Source organism: Aethalodelphis obliquidens, unplaced genomic scaffold (genome assembly GCF_003676395.1).
Source record: "Aethalodelphis obliquidens isolate GAN/ISIS:26980383/991018 unplaced genomic scaffold, ASM367639v1 scaffold17, whole genome shotgun sequence".
Lineage (NCBI taxonomy): Eukaryota > Metazoa > Chordata > Mammalia > Artiodactyla > Delphinidae > Aethalodelphis > Aethalodelphis obliquidens.
The window spans coordinates 27,875,194-27,894,549 of NW_020837961.1; the positions used below are offsets into that span (position 1 = coordinate 27,875,194).

Sequence of the window (19,356 nt, forward strand, 5' to 3'; positions counted from 1 at the left end):
TCTTTTTATGGCTGAATAATATTCCACTGTATGTGTGTATAATATATATATATATATATGTATACATGCTCCACATTTTTTTAATCCCTCTATTCATTGACATAGGGATATATATACATATATATTGTATATATATGTACATATATATATATATACACACATACAGTGGAATATTATTCAGCCATAAAAAGAAGGAAATCTTGCCATTTGCAACAACATGGATGGACCATGAAGTCATAATGCTGAGTGAGTGACATAAATCAGACAGAGAAAGACAAATACCATACAATTGCACTTATATATGGAATCTAAAAACCAAAAACAAAAAACCCTTAATTCTTAGGTACGGAGAATAGATTGGTGGTTGCCAGAGGTGGGGGGGTGGGGCAAATGGGAGAAGGTGGTCAAAAGGTACAAACTTACAGTTATAAAATAAATAAATCATGGGGATATAATGTATAGTTTGTATATAATAATACTATAATGTATATTTGAAAGTTACTAAGAGAGTAGATCTTAAGAATTCTTGTCACAAGAAAAAAATTTGTAACTATGTATTATGATGGATGTTAACTAGACTAATTGTTTTAATCATTTCACAATACATACAAATATCAAATCATTATATTGTACACCTGAAACTAATATAAAGTTATATGCCAATTATGTCACAATAAGAAAAGAAGAGCCTTCTGCTAAATTGTTCAGGAGAATTTGATAAAAAAGAGCTTCTTAAAACAAAGTTAGTTCCCACATGTGGACTCTCCCATGCTCTTCCCTTTGCCTACAATCTTTCTTCTCTTCTATACTTAGTAATTCTAACCTATTCTGTAAGGATAAACTCATATATCATCATCTTTATAAAATCATTTCTAATACTGCCAGATATAGTCATTCTCTTTTCCTAGGCTCATAATTATGCTTAATTGCTTCTAGTAAATCAACTACCATGTAATCTTTGTTTCTTTCTGTGCCTATTTATTGAAAATAACTTTTTCCCCACAGTATTAAGAGAAGCCTAACAGTTCTACAGCTATGTAACAAGTTAATACTTAAACTTTTTTTTATACCTCTTTAACCAATCAATTATAGTTCCATAGCCATGCTGACAAGTAACCCCCAGAACCAATATCAAGCCTGTTTTATCAGCTGGTAAAAGCTCACCTCAGTAAACACACTTCTGAAAGCCAACCAATCAGTGAGAGATCCTACTTTTGAAAGTTAACCAATGAACAAAAGTTTCACTCTAGTTACAAAGTTTTTGAAGGTCAGTCAACCAGCAGCCCAGTCTTTCCTGAGGAACTACACTCAATCCTATGTCATTTCACTTCCACTGTTAAAAAACACTAATCACTGACTTGTATGCTGTGTAAAAAATTACCCCCAAACTAAAAGCTTAAAACAACAAACATTTGTCTCACATAATAATAGTTAGGAATCTGGACCGAATTTTCTGCGTGGGTCAGGCCAGGGTCTCTCATGAAGTTGCAGTCAAGCTGTCACTGGAGCTGCAGTCATCGTTGTAGAAGTACTGTTGGTGCTGGAGGTTCCACCTCCATGTTGCACTATTCACACAGACCTCAGTTCCTCACTGGTTGTAGCACATGCCCTCAGTTCATCAGCACATAGACCTCTCAACAGAGCTGCTAGAGTGTCTCCATGACATGGTAGCTAGCTTTCCTGACTAGCTTATCCAAAAGAGAGCAAGGGAGAAGCCACAAAGTCTTCTATGGCCTAGCCTGAGAAGTCACATACCATCACTATGCATGACTCTCCCTTACTTAGATGGACAGTGAACTCAGCTTTGAGTTTTTATTTCAGATACTGAGTATTAATGCCAATCTTCGTTATTTGGAGATGTTCTTCCAAAAAATTTTTGGAAGATCCTCATTTGATATCACTCTATTTGACTCATGGACCAATAGGGGTGCTCACTGAGACTAACTGAGCCAAAATCTCATAGTGTTTTGGATCTGCTAGAATGTGAACACTTCTAGGGCAGGGATTAAGCTTTAATTGTTTCTCAATCTCTGTTGCCAAGCATATAGTAGACACCTAATTAATGCTTGTTAAATAAATAGATGCAGAAGGCAAATAATGACCCTACAATTTTTATTTTACAAAAATAAGCAGTAAAGTATGGAGTGGTAGGTGGTTGTAAATGTGCAACTCACATTTCCTTTAACTTATGGATCTGATGCCTTATCTTAAAGTCTGCCTCCTCAATGCTTCTAACCTGCTTGGTAAAACTGGGGTTGAGGGAATGGGAAACACATCTCTGATTTTACCACTGAAGCCCAAGAAAAAAAATGGAAGTCACAAAGAACACAATGAGGAAGATATATTTCATCATCCTAAAGAATTTTTAGTAATTTGACAATAGTTAAGAAACACTTTAACCAGATACAATATAGCGTTCATTTTTATCTTTCCATTGGGTTATTCTTGTGAGTGTACTAAACGTTGAAAGTTTTAACCAACTGAACCATATAAAAATAAAATGACACTTTTCCTAGCAGCAATTACACTTATCACAAAAACACATTCACATCATTTGGCCTTAATGAGGAAAATCAAAGGGACATTAAAGAATATGAGACATTAAAGAATATGAAAGTAGAGGTTGTTGGGAGTTTATAGTTGGTAAAGGGAGATCAATGGGTATACACCTAAACAATTTTTCCAGTTCAGTTGACTTGAAAAATTTCAAGTGACCACATTATTCTCCTCAAGCAAGAAGATTTACCTCTATAGGTAAATTGCAACATTGAACTAGCCATAGTACATTTAAACTTCTCCAAATAGACCATTTTCTATGTTTGAGCAGATATAAGAGATATAAAATATATGGAAGGAGGAGCTTCAAGATGACAGAAGACTAAGACACGGAGATCACCTTCCTCCCCACAAATACATCAGAAATACATCTACACGTGGAACAACTCCTACAAAACACCTACTGAATGCTGGCAGAAGACCTCAGACCACCCAAAAGGCAAGAAACTCCCCCACGTACCTGGGTAGGGCAAAAGAAAAAAGAATAAACAAAAACAAAAGGATAGGGACGGGGCCACACCAGTGGGAGAGAGCTGTGAAGGAGGAAAGGTTTCCACACACTAGAAGCCCCTTTGTAGGCGGAGACTGTGGGGAGCGTAGTGGTGAAGCTTCGGAGCCGCGGAGGAGAGCACAGCAACAGGGGTGCGGAGGGCAAAGCAGAGAGATTCCCGCACAGAGGATCGGTGCCGACCTGCACTCACCAGCCCGAGAGACTTGTCTGCTCACCCGCCGGGGCGGGCGGGGTCTGGGAGTTGAGGCTCGGGCCTCGGAGGTCGGATCCCAGGGAGAGGACTGGGGTTGCCTAAGTGAATACAGCATGAAGGGGCTAGTGCGCCACAGCTAGCTGGGAGGGAGTCCGGGAAAAAGTCTGGAACTGCCTAAGAGGCAAGAGACCATTGTTTCCTGGTGCGCGAGGAGAGGGGATTAAGAGCGCAGCTTAAAGGAGCTCCAGAGACGGGCGCAAGCTGCAGCTATCAGTGTGGACCCCAGAGACGGGCATGAGACGCTAAGGCTGCTGCTGCCGCCACCAAGAAGCCAGTGTGCAAGCACAGGTCACTCTCCACACCTCCCCTCCCAGAAGCCTGTGCAGCCCGCCACTGCCAGGGTCCCGTGATGCAGGGACAACTTCCTGGGGAGAGCACACGGCGTGCCTCAGGCTGACGCAACGTCATGATGATCTCTACCGCCGCAGGCTCGCCCCACATCCGTACCCCTCCCTCCCCGCGGCCTGAGTGAGCCAGAGGCCCCAAATCAGCTGCTCTTTTAACCCCGTCCTGTCTGAGCTAAGAACAGATGCCCTCAGGCGACCTACACGCAGAGGCAGGGCCAAATCCAAAGCTGAACCCCAGGAGCTGTGCGAACAAAGAACAGGAAGGGAAATTTCTCCCAGGAGCAGATTAAATCTCCACAATCAACTTGATGTACCCTGCATCTGTGGAATACCTGAATAGACAACGAATCATCCCAAATTGAGGAGGTGGACTTTGGGAGGAACGATATATATATTTTTTTCCGTTTTTCTCTTTTTGTGACTGTGTATGTGTACGCTTCTGAGTGTGACTTTGTCTTTATATCTTTACTTTTACCATTTGTCCTAGGGTTCTGTATGTCCATTTATTTTATTACTTTTTAAAAACTTTTCCTTAATAATTATTTTTTGTTTTAATAACTTTATTTTACTATTTTATCTTCTTTCTTTCTTTCTTTTTCTTTCTTTCTTTCTCTTTCTCTCTTTCTCTCTCTCCTCTCTCCCTTTCTCTCTCTCTCTCTCTCTTTCTCTCTTTCTTTCTTTCTTTCTATTTTTTCTCCCTTTTATTCTGAGCTGTGTGGATGAAACGCTCTTGGTGCTCCAGCCAGGCCTCAGGGCTGGGCCTCTGAGGTGGGAGAGCCAAGTTCAGGAACTGGTCCACAAGAGACCTCCCAGCTCCATGTAATATCAAATGGCAAAAATCTCCCACAGATCTCCATCTAAAGGCCAAGACCCAGTTCCATTCAACGACCAGCAAGCAACAGTGCTGGACACCCTATGCCAAACAACTAGCAAAACAGGAACACAACACAACCCATTAGCAGAGAGGCTGCCTAAAGTCATAAGAAGGCCACAGACTCCACAAAACACACCACCAGACGTGGACCTGACACCAGAAAGACAAGATGCAGCCTCATCCACGAGAACACGGGCACTAGTCCCCTCCACCAGGAAGCCTACAAAACGCACTGAACCAACCTTAGCCACTGCGGACAGACACCAAAAACAACGGAAATTATAAACCTGCAGCCTGCGAAAAGGAGACCCCAAATACAGTAAGTTAAGAAAAATGAGAAAACAGAGAAACACACAGCAGATGAAGGACCAAGGCAAAAACACACCAGACCTATCAAGTGACGAGGAAATAGCAGTCTACCTGAAAAAGAATTCAGGATTATGATAGTAAAGATGATCAAAAATCTTGGAAATAGAATAGAGAAAATACAAGAAACGTTTAACAAGGATGTAGAAGAAATAAAGAGCAAACAAACAGTGATGAACAACACAAAAAATGAAATTAAAAATTCTCTAGAAGGGATCAGTAGCAGAATAACTGAGGCAGAATAATGGATAAGTGACCTGGAAGGTAAAATAGTGGAAATAACTACTGCAGAGCAGAATAAAGAAAAATGAATTGCGGACAGTCTCAGAGACCTCTGGGACAACATTAAATGCACCAACATTCGAATGATGGGGTCCAAGAAGAAGAAGAGAAAAAGAAACGGACTGAGAAAATATTTGAAGAGATTCTGGTTGAAAACTTCCCTAATATGGGAAAGGAAATAGTTAATCAAGTCCAGGAAGCACAGAGTCCCATACAGGATAAATCCAAGGAGAAACACACAAGACACACATTAATCAAACTATCAAAAATTTAAAACATGGAACAAATATTAAGAGCAGCAAGGGAAAAACAACAAATAACACACAAGGGAACCCCTATAAGGTTAAGAGCTGATCTTTCAGCAGAAACTCTGCAAGCCAGAAGGGAGTGGCAGGACATATTTAAAGTGATGGAGGAGAAAAACCTACAAGCAACATTACTCTACCCAGCAAGGAACTCATTCAGATTGGATGGAGAAATTAAAACCTTTACAGACAAGCGAAAGCAAAGAGAATTCAGCACCACCAAACCAGCTTTACAAAAAATGCTAAAGGAACTTCTCTAGGCAGGAAACACAAGAGAAGGAAAAGACCTACAATAACAAACCCAATATAGTTAAGAAAATGGTAATACGAACATACATACCGATAATTACCTTAAATGTAAATGGACTAAATGCTCCAACCAAAAGACATAGACTGGCTGAATGGATACAAAAAGAAGACCCATATATATGCTGTCTACAAGAGACTGACTTGAGACCTAGGGACACATACAGACTGAAAGTGAGGGGATGGAAAAAGATATTCCATGCAAATGGAAATCAAAAGAATGCTGGAGTAGCAATTCTCATATCAGACAAAATAGACTTTAAAACAAAGACTATTACAAGAGACAAAGAAGGACACTACATAATGATCAAGGGATCAATCCAAGAAGAAGATATAACAATTGTAAATATTTATGCACCTAACATAGGAACAGCTCAATACATAAGGCAAATGCTAACAGCCATAAAATGGGAAACCGACAGTAACACAATCATAGTAGGGGACTTTAACACCCCACTTTCACCAATGGACAGATCATCCAAAATGAAAATAAATAAGGAAACACAAGCTTTAAGTGATACATTAAACAAGATGGACTTAATTGATATTTATAGGACATTCCATCCAAAAACAGCAGATTACACATTCTTCTCAAGTGCTCATGGAACATTCTCCAGGATAGAATATATCTTGAGCCACAAATCAAGCCTTGGTAAAATTAAGAAAATTGAAGTCGTATCAAGTATCTTTTCTGACCACAACGCTACGAGACTAGGCACCATTTACAGGAAAAAATCTGCAAACAATACAAACACACGGAGGCTAAACAATACAGTACTTAATAACCAAGAGATCTCTGAAGAAATCAAAGAGGAAATCAAAAAATACCTAGAAACAAATGACAATGGAAACACGATGACCCAAAACCTTTGGGATGCAGCAAAAGGAATTCTGAGAGGGAAGTTTATAGCAAACAATCCTACCTTAAGAAACAAGAAACATCTCAAATAAATAACCTAACCTTACACCTAACATAATTAGAGAAAGAAGAACAAAAAAACCCCTAAAGTCAGCAGAATGAAAGAAATCATAAAGATCAGATCAGAAATAAATGAAAAAGAAATGAAGGAAACGATAGCAAAGATCAATAAAACTAAAAGCTGGTTCTTTGAGTAGATAAACAAAATTGATAAACCATTAAGCAGACTGTTCATGAAAAAAAGGGAGAAGACTCAAATCAATAAAATTAGAAATGAAAAAGGAGAATAACTGACACTGCAGAAGTACAAATGGTCATGAGAGATTACTACAAGCAACTCTATGCCAATAAAATGGACAACCTGGAAGAAATGGACAAATTCTTAGAAATGCACAACCTTCCATGAGTGAACCAGGAAGAAATAGAAAATATGAACAGTGCAATCACCAGCACTGAAATTGAAACTGTGATTAAAAATCTTCCAACAAACAAAAGCCCAGGACCAGATGGCTTCACAGGCGAATTCTGTCAAACATTTAGAGAAGAGCTAACACCTATCCTTCTCAAACTCTTCCTAAATATAGCAGAGGGAGGAACACTCCCAAACTCATTCTACGAGGCCACCATCACCCTGATACCAAACCCAGACAAAGACATCACAAAGAAAGAAAACGATAGGCAAATATCGATGATGAACGTAGTTTCAAAGATCCTCAACAAAATACTAGCAAACGGAATCCAACAGCACATTAAAAGGATCATACACAATGATCAAGTGGTGTTTATCCCAGGAATGCAAGGATTATTCAATAAATGCAAATCAATTAATATTATATACCATATTAACAAATTGAAGAATGAAAACCATATGATCATCTCAATAGAAGCAGAGAAAGCTTTTGACAAAATTAAACACCTATTTATGATAAAAACCCTCCAGAAGCTAGGCATAGAGGTAACTTTCCTCAACATAATAAAGGCCTTATATGACAAACTCACAGCCAACATCGTCCTCCATGGTGAAAAACTGAAACCATTTCCACTAAGATCAGGAACAAGACAAGGTTGCCCACTCTCACCACTCTTATTCAACATAGTTTTGGAAGTTTTAGCCACAGCAATCAGAGAAGAAAAAGAAATAAAAGAAATCCAAATCGGAAAAGAAGAAGTAATGCTGCCACTGTTTGCAGTTGACATGATACTATATCTAGAGAATCCTTAAGATGCTACCAAAAAACTACTAGAGATAATCAATGAATTTGGTAAAGTAGCAGGATACAAAATTAAGGCACAGAAATCTCTAGCATTCCTACACACTAATGATGAAAAATCTGAAAGTGAAATTAAGGAAACACTCCCATTTACCATTGCAACAAAAAGAATAAAATATCTAGGAATAAACCTACCTAAGGAGACAAAAGACCTGTATGCAGAAAATTATAAGACACTGATGAAAGAAATTAAATATGATACAACTAGATGGAGAGATATACCATGTTCTTGGATTGGAAGAATCAACATTGTGAAAATGACTCTACTACCCAAAGCAATCTACAGATTCAATGCAATCCCCATCAAACTACCACTGGCATTTTACACAGAACTAGAACAAAAAATTTCACAATTTGTATGGAAACACAAAAGACTCTGAACAGCCAAAGCAATCTTGAGAAAGAAAAATGGAGCTGGAGGAATCAGGCTCCCTGATTTCAGACTATATTACAAAGCTACAGTAATTAAGACACAAAAACAGAAATATAGATCAATGGAACAGGATAGAAAGCCCAGAGATAAACCATGCACATATGGTCACCTTAATTTTGATAAAGGAGGCAAGAATATACAGTGCAGAAAAGACAGCCTCTTCAATGAGTGGTGCTGGGAAAACTGGACAGCTACATTAAAAAGTATGAAATTAGAACATTCCCTAATACCATACACCAAAATAAACTCAAAATGGATTACAGACCTAAATGTAAGGCCAGACACTATCAAACTCTTAGAGGAAAACATAGGCAGAACACTCTATGACATAAATCACAGCAAGATCCTTTTTGACCCACCTCCTAGAGAAATGGAAATGAAACCAAAAATAAACAAATGGGGCCTAATGAAACTTAAAAGCTTTTGCACAGCAAAGGAAACCATAAATAAGACGAAAAGACAACACTCAGAATGGGAGAAAATATTTGCAAAGGAAGCAACTGACAAAGGATTAATTTCCAAAACATGCAAGCAACTCATGCAGCTCAATACCAAAAGAACAAACAACCTAATCCAAAAATGGGCAGAAGACCTAAATAGACATTTCTCCAAAGAAGATATACAGATTGCCAACAAACACATGAAAGGATGCTCAACATCATTAATCATTACAGAAATGCAAATCAAAACTACAATGAGGTATCATCTCACACCGGTCAAAATGGCCATCATCAAAAAATCTACAAGCAATAAATGCTGGAGAGGGCATGGAGAGAAGGGAACCCTCTTGCACTGTTGGTGGGAATGTAAATTGATACAGCCACTGTGGAGAACAGTATGGAGGTTCCTTAAAAAACTAAAAATAGAACTACCATAAGACCCAGCAATCCCACTACTGGACATATTCTCTGAGAAAACCATAATTCAAAAAAAGTCATATACCACAATGTTCATTGCAGCTCTATTTACAATAGCCAGGACATGGAAGCAACCTAACTGTCCATCAACAGATGAATGGATAAAGAAGATGTGGCACATATATACAATGGAATATTAATCAGCCATAAAACAAAACGAAATTGAGTTATTTGTAGTGAGGTGGATGGACCTAAAGTTTGTCTTACAGAGTGAAGTAAGTCAGAAAGAGAAAAACAAATACCGTATGCCAACACATATATATGGAATCTAAGAAAAAAAAAAAAAGGTCATGAAGAACCTAGGTGCAAGATGGGAATAAAGACACAGACCTAGTAGAGAATGGACTTGAGGATATGGGGAGGGGGAAGGGTAAGCTGGGACAAAGTGAGAGAGCGGCATGGACATATATACACTACCAAACATAAAATAGATAGCTAGTGGGAAGCAGCTGCATAGCACAGGGAGATCAGCTCAGTGCTTTGTGACCACCTAGAGGGGTGGGATAGGGAGGGTGGGAGTGAGGGAGATGCAAGAGGGAAGAGATATGGGGACATATGTATATGTATAAATGATTCATTTTGTTATAAAGCAGAAACTAACACACCATTGTAAAGCAATTATACTCCAATAAAGATGTTAATTATATATTTTTATATATATATATGGAGCTCCTTTCAAATCAGGATATATTTGGGTTTTACATTATATAATAATCTTATAAAACACCTCAGAGAATGGGTTCAACATTGTCAACTGAGTTTTGACAAGAGTAATAAATGTCCATATTCTAAATTAGTTAAGGAAAATCAGGAGAAGTCAGGGTAGGAAATTTAAGAAGGCAAAATATATCAAATAGCTACAAGAAATATGTCCATAAAAGGAGATTAAAAATGACAGATAGAAATCCAAGTAAATGCGGAGATGTGTATTTTTTTTTTTGCGGTACGCGGGCCTCTCACTGTTGTGGCCTCTCCCGTTTCGGAGCACACGCTCCGGACACGCAGGCTCTATGGCCATGGCTCACGGGCCCAGCCTCTCCGCGGCATGTGGGATCTTCCCGGACCGGGGCACGAACCCGCGTCCCCTGCATCGGCAGGCGGACTCTCAACCACTGTGCCACCAGGGAAGCCCGGAGATGTGTATTTTAAAGGTCTAAAAAAGCACAAAGATATAAGCAGAACATGTAGTAAGTAGGATTATATTCATAATAAATCAGACTTATTGGATTATTATATATTAGTCTGAGTTCCATCACTTAAAACAAATGAGAAAATGTGGGAAAGTTTAGAGAGAAGTGCCAAAAGACATTAAGGATTAGAAAGGGGACTTCTGAGGAATAATGTTTGAAAAGGAATATTTTCAGAAAAAAGAAAAGGTCTTAATCTTGTAGGCATAGCCTTTATTTTGTGGAGAGTGAAACAGCTACAACTGCAATAAAGGATGAATAAGAAAAGAAAGTCATGTTGCAAAGTAGAAAATTCTGTGCTGTCAAGGATGACTGAGTAATTGCCACAGTCTTTAAAGATGGGACAGATTCCCATTTGGCTAATGTATATCAGGTCTTGCCTGAAGGCAGTGGAATAAACTGAAGGGCATAAAAAGATACCTTGTACTCGTAATAGGTAACATAATAGTGATTAGGCCAGGAAATCAGGTTCCAGTATTAATTATACAACTTAAATAACCATATGTTATAAAGGTAAGTAAAATTTACTATATAAGGGCTCAAAATGATGTATGAAAAAGAAATAGAACTAGAGGTCTTTGCTCATTACTCAGAATCTGAACTAATTAGAAAACTTACATTAATATAACAATATGATTTCAGTTAAGAATGGACCATTGGTTTGAGAAAGTAGTTTAATCATTCATTTGTATTCCCTAAATTACTTCCCTGAAAGACAATGACTAACCTACCCCTTTCAAGGTATTCCTATTAGAATTCCAAGAGCTCATTAATGTAATATACAGCTTCCAGGCTGGAAATTCACCAAAGTCACAAAAACTTAATGAAGGAGAGGAACGAGTTCAGTGTACCTGTGATAGGCCATAAGGTCAGGGGAGCTCAAAGACAGACAACTCATAAGGAAAGATAACCAAAGACATATTAAAAGACTAGCCCTCCAAATAACCTTTCCGAAAACAGGTTTGACAAGACTATGCTCCTGGAAAAAAAATTTAAAGACTTTTTTTTTTAACTTCATTGATGGTCTAAGATTACAAAATTATGATTCAGAATAAATGCTTTGTGCCTATTAAGCAATTTGAAATTATGACATATGCAGCATTCCAGTTACATTCAAGCCACTGTGCTAGGAATTCTGGGATATAAAATATGGGTATATGAAATATTTTTAGAGTATGTATGGTCTTAATACTACATACTTTGTTAGTAGCCCATGCCATTTACAGAGCATTCAGTAACTCTGTTAACTACTCTTCAGTTCTTGCTGATGATACATCTCTAAATCTACAGAGTGAAATCAATAAACAGGAGTGCCTACATTGTGGAGTATTAATATTGGAACATGTAATAAATCCCCAGAGCTATATTCCCTAAAATGTTTATAGTCAAGGAGTTAACTGAGTTTCAGAAAGCACTTCTACAATAGACTAATCTTTTTCAAGGTAAATGCTGCAAACTCTATTGTCAATCAATTTAATAACAACTATAATTCAAAAAGATGCAAGGCCCTGGCCACCTACTAAAAAGGAGAAAGAAAGCATAAAACCTCAGAAGATGGAGTCCTCAACTTATAAGGCTACTTCCGTATTTCCTATTTGTTTTATTTGAACCAAATGTTCACAAATGGGCTTTAGACAATGAACACAAATCTTTTAGAATGATAGGTTAACTTTCAGGGAGAAAATTGCAAAGAGAAAATAAATTGCAATCAGGGTCTTGGTTCATCTTATAGAACCTAAAGCCTTCAACCTCCTTTTCATAATTTTCTTTCTCTTTCTTTCCCGCTTCTTCTTCCAGGCTATCTTTCAGAACTGAGCACTTAAATAGATCTTTATATGCACAAGCCAAATGAGACTGCATTAAATTTGTGACTCTCCAGATGAGTTCTAATATGCTACTTTTAAACTTAAAGAGAAGTCATCTTTCAAAAAATCCCAAAATACAAATTTAACTATCTTGGTTGTTTAACTTTATGTCTCCAACTTTATTTTTACAGCTTTATTGAAGTGTAAATAAAAAACTACATGTACTTAAAGTGTATAATTTGATGAATTTTGACATATGTTTACATCCATGGAACCATCACCTATCACCACAATCAAGTTAATAAACATTTCTATTGACAGCATCCCTCAAATTTTGTAATCCATCAGGTCTCACTTCTATTTCCCACCTCTGTCCCAGGTAACCACGGATCTGATTCTGTCACAGGCCTAGTTTGTTTGCAACTTCTAGACTTTTATATAAACGGAATCATACTCTTGTACTCTTTTTTGTCTAACCTTTTTCAGCATAATTCATGTGAGATTCAGCCATATTGTTTGTTATATGTATTATATACTGTCAATAGTTTGTTCTCTTATATTGATGAGTAGTATTCTGCATGGATATATCACAATTTGTTTATCCTTTCACCTGTAGATGGGCATTTGAGTTGTTTCTAGTTTGGGTCTTTAACAAAAAAAGAATCTATGAATATTCATGTACAAGTCCCTGTATGTACGTATACTTTTTCATGGACAAATATCTAGGAGTGGTATGGTATAGTAAGTATATCTATAACTTTTTAAGAAAATGTCAAACCATTTTGCATGGTGATTTTAAAATTTTACATTTGCATTGGCAGGATATTAGTGTTCCAGCTGCTGCACTTGGTGTGTTCTGACTTTTTAATTTAGCCCTTAAGGTAGGTGTGTAGTGGTATCCTACTGTGTTTAATTTACATCTCCCTAATGACTAATAGCAGTGCGCATCATTTTTGGATTTGTTTGCCATTCTTAAATTATTCTCTTTTTATTTTGTGTTTATTTTAAAAATTTTACTTTCAGCAAAATTCATTCTTTTTGGCATACAGTTTGTTTTAGCTATGCAGAACAGTTTCATCACCCTAAGAACTCCCTCATGCAACCTCTCTGTAGTCAAACCCTCCCACCAGCATTAACCCCTGACAATCACAGGGCTCACTCTGTCCTACTAGTTTTGCTTTTCCAAAGTGTCATTTAAATGGAATCAATATATAGCCTTTGAGTTTGGCTTCTTTCACTTAACATGATGCATTTGAAATTCATCCATGTTATTGTATCAGTATCTCATTCCTCTTTATTGCTGGATACTATTTCACTGTACAAATGTTAACAAATTTTGATTATCCATTCACCAGTTGAAGAACATCTGTGTTTTTCCAGCCCTTGGCAATTATGATTAAGCAGCTACATATATTTATATATAGGTTTTTGTGTAAACAAATACTTTCAATCCTCTTAGGAAATTACCTAGGAGTATGATGGCTAGGCTTTATGGTTAGAGCATATTAATTTATAAGTATCAAAATCTTTAGAAATGGGTTGTACAATTTAGTATTTCCACCAGCAATGTATGAATGTTCCAGTTTTTCTACATTCTTGCCAGATTTGGTATTGTCAGATTTTTAAATTTTATTTTAGTCATTCTAATAGATGAGTAGTGGTATGACATTATGGCTTTTATTTGTATTTTCCTAATGACTAATAATATTGATCATCTTTTCATGTGCTTATTTGCCATCTATATATTTTCTTTGGACTATCTGGTTTTCCAAAATACAAAGTTAATTCATAGAAGGATAGTCTTTTCAACAAATAGTGCTAGCACATTTGGGTATCAATATGTTAGAAAAAAGACAAAACTTCAATCTTGAGTCGTGTACAAAACAGAGCTCAAAACAAATTATATACTGAAATATAAAATTTAAAACTATAAAATTTCTAGAAGAAAACTTTGTGACCAGAGGTCTAACCAATATTTCTTGGATATGACAGTAAAAGCGTGAGTCATAAAAGAATACAGTGGTAAACTGGACTTCATCAAAATTAAAATCTTCTGCTCTTCAGAAGATATTATTAAGAGAAAGAAAAGACAAGCCACAGACTGGGAGAAAATATTTGCGAAGCATATATATGTTAAATAATTTATATTCAGAATATCTAAAGGACTCTCAACACTTAAAACAACAGCAAAAAATATAAAACTGGCCAAAAATTTGAACAGACATTTCACCAAAGAAGATACACAAATGACAAATACATGAAAATATGCTGTATATCATTGTCTACTAGAGAAATGCAAATTAAAACCACAATGGAATATCAACGCTATCTCTTAGAATGGCTAAAATTAGAAAAACTGATTACACTGAGTATTGATATGGCCATGGAACAAATGCAACTCTCATATTTCTACTGATGGGGAATATGAAATGGTTTAACCATGCTGGAAAACAGTTTAGTCAAGAGAAATGCATACATGTGTCTATATACAGTCCAGTACATGAATGTTCGTAGCAGCTTTCCTTGTAGTATCACTTTTTCTAAAAAACAAGCCAAATATCCATCATCAGATAAATGGATAAACACAGTGTTTCCACTATTTTAATGGAGTCACCAAAGTATAAATCAGCCACTTTTTAAATTGCAAGCATAATACTCAAGAACGAAAGGGAATATTCTATAGGGCCTATCATCCCATATCATCTAAGTGATGGATAAGGGTTATATAAAGTACAAGGTCATTTCTGCCTTATTATAAAAGGAAATTATAAGGTTCAGCATCTTACCTATATATTTATATCCTTCTTCCCCATTTACTATGGGTCTTAGCCAAGTTGACCTAAGCCTCATATTAGTACGCACATGGGCACCTTGAGGAGGGTAGAGTGTAAATAACATTTCAATTGCATTGGACTTCTTGATGATATCAGAGTATTTTGCATGGTGTTCTGTAAAAAAAAAGAACATTAATTTGTTTTTAATTTTAGACATTTTTACAAAATTTCTAATGTGTTTCTTTTAAGGGATGTAAATTTAAAACTATTGAATAATTTGAATGCTAATGGTTATGCTGACAACGTAGTTTTCTTTAGCCAAAGATACTTCACCAAAAATCTTACCTTTTAGATAATTCATAGCAAAAATTAAGGAGTACGGGCTTGCTAGTAGAATCTTCAAACACTATCAGTTTAAAGCACTGTTGTTAATAGCTGTAGAAAAAAGTAAGATAACCAACTAACAGCATTCACATTATACATACTATAACGTAATCATATTTTTTTAATTGCCATTAAACAATGAAATCAGAATAATCTGACAAAAATGTTGATTAAATGAAGAGTTCCATAAACTGGAACTACTGAAAGAATACATATACTTAGGCTATGGTCTTTAAGAAAATCTAATAACATCTATACAAATATTTATATAGCACTTACTATATGCAAGAAATGGTCCCAAGTGCTTTTGAATATTAACACACTTAATATTCATAACACATCTGTAAGGTAGATACTGTTGTTATCATCATTTTACATGAGGAATTGGAGGCCCAAAGAAATTAAATAACTTGCCTAAATCTTACAGTCTGTAAATGATGCAATTAGGATTTGGATTGTCTGAGGAGAAGCTCTTATTTGCAAACAAATGTTTGTCAAGTGAACATGACCTGCATTAACCAGTAGATGAGAAAGCTGGGATTAAAAAATAATTTAAATTGTAGAGTGAAAAATCTTTGGTTATGGCCCTTGGGCCTGCAGTTTGTGTCTTCAGTTTTTGGTTGATAAGCCAATGTCCTAAAATTTAATAAGGCAGTCTCCTGAGCAATTAATTCAAAGTGACTCTACCTAGAAACATTTCAAAGAAAAGAGAGATACTGATGTAAATCTTCATTTATAATCCTGTTACATTGTCTATCTTTTTCTTCCTACCTCTACCTTCCTTCCCTTTTTTCCTCTTTATTTTTTCAAATATCATATTTTGTGGTACAGTAAGTATAAGGCAGTACAACATAATGATTAAATGATTAAGAAAGCAGATTTGTTGGTGGGTAGTATCCATCTATTGCCTCACCCTAAATCCACCCTTCATTGTCCTATTTGTGAGACTAGAATATTTCTCCCTTGCCATATGGGAAATTTTTAAGCATCCTTCATAGAGGGTAAGGTAGGAAACTAGAGGACAAAGAGGCTCTTCCTGGTTCCGGGGGCTTTTGTCTGATAGCTCCTACTGTGCATAGTGACCAGCAGCAGTGCAGGGCACCTTCTGGGCCATGTTGCTTGGCACCCCACAGGGCTTCCCTGACTCACACTCTAGGAGCTTGCTAGCACGTTCCGTGAGGCACCAACTTCCCTTGAATGGGTTCCACACTGAGACACCTCCTTATGGGAAGTTTCCCCAGAACCCCAGAGAGTGGCTTCCCTGGGAGTTCCACTAGCATGCTACCTCAGCAAACGTCTCTGCCACTCACTGGGTCACAGCTATGTCCTCTTCAAGAAGAGCTGGATCCCAGGGTAAAGGGAGAGGGTAAGGGGCACTCTTTAAAATTTGTTCTTTCCTTAAGTGCTCTGCCTCAGACCGAGGGTTAGCGCCACTCCTTATATCTGCTCTTCTCAATTCTTTAGGTTTTTTTTTACCCTTCGTAGCCAATCTTATTTAATCACCATCATAGTTAATAATTCTTTATATTAATCTTTTCCTTCTCAAGTCACCATGTAGTTTTAGTTTCTAACTGGATCCTGATTGATACAAACAGACCTGGGTTTTAATTCTTGAACCACCATTAACAGGCTATGAAATATTAGATGAATCACATTTATCTCCTGGTGATAATACTGACATCATAGGGTTATTGTTAGGATTAAGTGATATAAGAGATATATCAAAATTTATAGCACCATGTCTATAAGTACTACATGAGTGTGTTAGTTTTAATTTTCATCTAGTATTATTCCAACACTAATAAAAACCATGAGAGAGCCAGGAAATAAAGTTATTGCATCTTTCAATTATAAACATCTTAGGAAGTTTTCTGCCTCTTCTTAAAAGGAAAAGTTCAAAATTACTCCCCTCTAACTAAAAAAGCAGACATCTTCATATGTGCTCAGATATGCAGTTATTAGATATATCTCATTTAAATAATTCTAAATCCTTTCTCATCTGTCAACAGAAGAAAGGAAGCCAGAACTATTACAAAGCAGTGCTAAAGAGTCAACCCTGCTTTACTTTTTCATTCTGATCATACTTCTTCAAGAAGTTGATCAAGGGAGATCCTCAGGCAGTAGAGGTCTCTTCAAGTTGTGAAGGCGACAGCGTTTTGTGAAGGAGGATGAATTGTGAAGGAGGATGCAGCATTAATTACATTATGAGAAATCATAGAGTGAAATTAAATACAATCCTGAAGTTTTCCATCACACACAAAGTGAGGAAATAAAATAGATCAGAGTTCCCCTCTTCAAAACCATAAAGAAAAAAAAATAAAGTAGAAAAATCTAGCAATAATAGCAGCCTTTTTAGTGTGAAGAACCAAATTACACTTAGATTTCTCTCCTCTTCAAGATTTATATCTTTCTAATTCCTTTAGCTTAAACAAGATGTTTAGTAACGTTATTTAATAGGGCTATGCTTATTAGTTTTGGGGTTTCTTTTTTTTGCGGTACGCAGGCGTCTCACTGTTGTGGCCTCTCCTGTTGCGGAGCACAGGCTCCGGACACGCAGGCTCAGCGGCCATGGCTCATGGGCCCAGCCGCTCCGCGGCATGTGGGATCTTCCCGGACCGGGGCATGAACCTGTGCCCCTGCATTGGCAGGCGGACTCTCAACCACTGCGCCACCAGGGAAGTCCTATGCTTATCAGTTTTAATAAAGCATTTTATTTTCCATAAAGGCAAATGTTTTCATTTGGGGAAAAATAAAATGCCTACACTAAAATCTAAGCAGTGGTGAATGTAGACCTGCCACTTTCTCTTCCTGGCTTATCCTGATTGAAGACTTAAGCAGAAACACATGAAGTCTGTGGAAGCTGAACTTGCCATGACAATGTGATATCGTGATAGCTATAGTATCAGACACACATTCAAGGTTTTCAGCTCAGAATCTTGCTAATGCCACCATTTGCCATCAGGTAATACAAATGGAGACTTAGAGCTTATATAAACAAGGCATAATGATTTTGGAATAATTGTACCTCCTTTCATAATATCAAAGTTGATTACAAGTAAGCATTTTTCATTTTAGAAGACACATGGCTTGTAAAACATGTCCTCTTCTTTTTGTTTTATTACATATGTCATCCCAAGATAAAAACAGGAATTTAATTTTTGTTGCTGATATTGATAATGTGTTATTTATAAAGCACCTTCCTTTTAATACACTGCTAAGTCACTAAGTCAATATTGCCACATTACATTTAGATGTAATAATACAGTTCTCAGAACTCAAAAGAATAAGAGCTCTTCCTTATGCCTTCTTCCCCAAGCCATGTACATAGTAAAACTCTGAAGATCTTAGATGTATGTGTCTAGGTCTGGCAAAAGCCCACACAATAGTTCCATAAATCTCTATTGCTCCCAGGTCACCAAGTAATTAATTATCTTCATTAGAGGTAGTAGCAGTGGTTGAGAGCAGAGGCTTTAGAGCTGACCACTGCTTGGGTGTGAACCTGGATCTGCCATTTATGATCTGTGTGACCCAAAGCAAGTTAGCTAACCTCTTTCCAGCTCAGTATCATAGTAAAACTGTTCACATAATAGTGTTGTCATGAGCTGATATAAAGTCTTTAGAAGAACACCTAGTCTATGGCCAGCATTATTTAAGTGTTATTACTATTATTATCATGCTCTTCATTTAACAGATGCTGGTACAGCCTCTATCCTATTTAGACAATGAGGGCAGTTTCCTGTCTTGTCCCCCATCTTACTTGTCTTCTGGATGGGTGGGTGGAAAAGTGGACAGTCATCCTGAAGTCGTTGCTCTTTCTGGTCACTCCTACACTATTTTGGATATTCTAAGGGTAAGTGGTTCCTGTT

At 37.0% G+C, this 19,356-nt stretch overlaps 1 protein-coding gene across 1 annotated transcript in view; it reads right to left on the bottom strand.

Moving 5' to 3' along the window:
* Nucleotides 1–19,356, bottom strand: part of IQCM (IQ motif containing M) — a 335,271-nt gene that overhangs the window by 57,555 nt on the left and 258,360 nt on the right. The window contains exon 12 of the mRNA XM_027117094.1: nt 15,119–15,280. Within this exon, the coding sequence (XP_026972895.1) occupies nt 15,119–15,280 (162 nt within the window). The remainder of the gene's footprint in view (nt 1–15,118; nt 15,281–19,356) is intronic.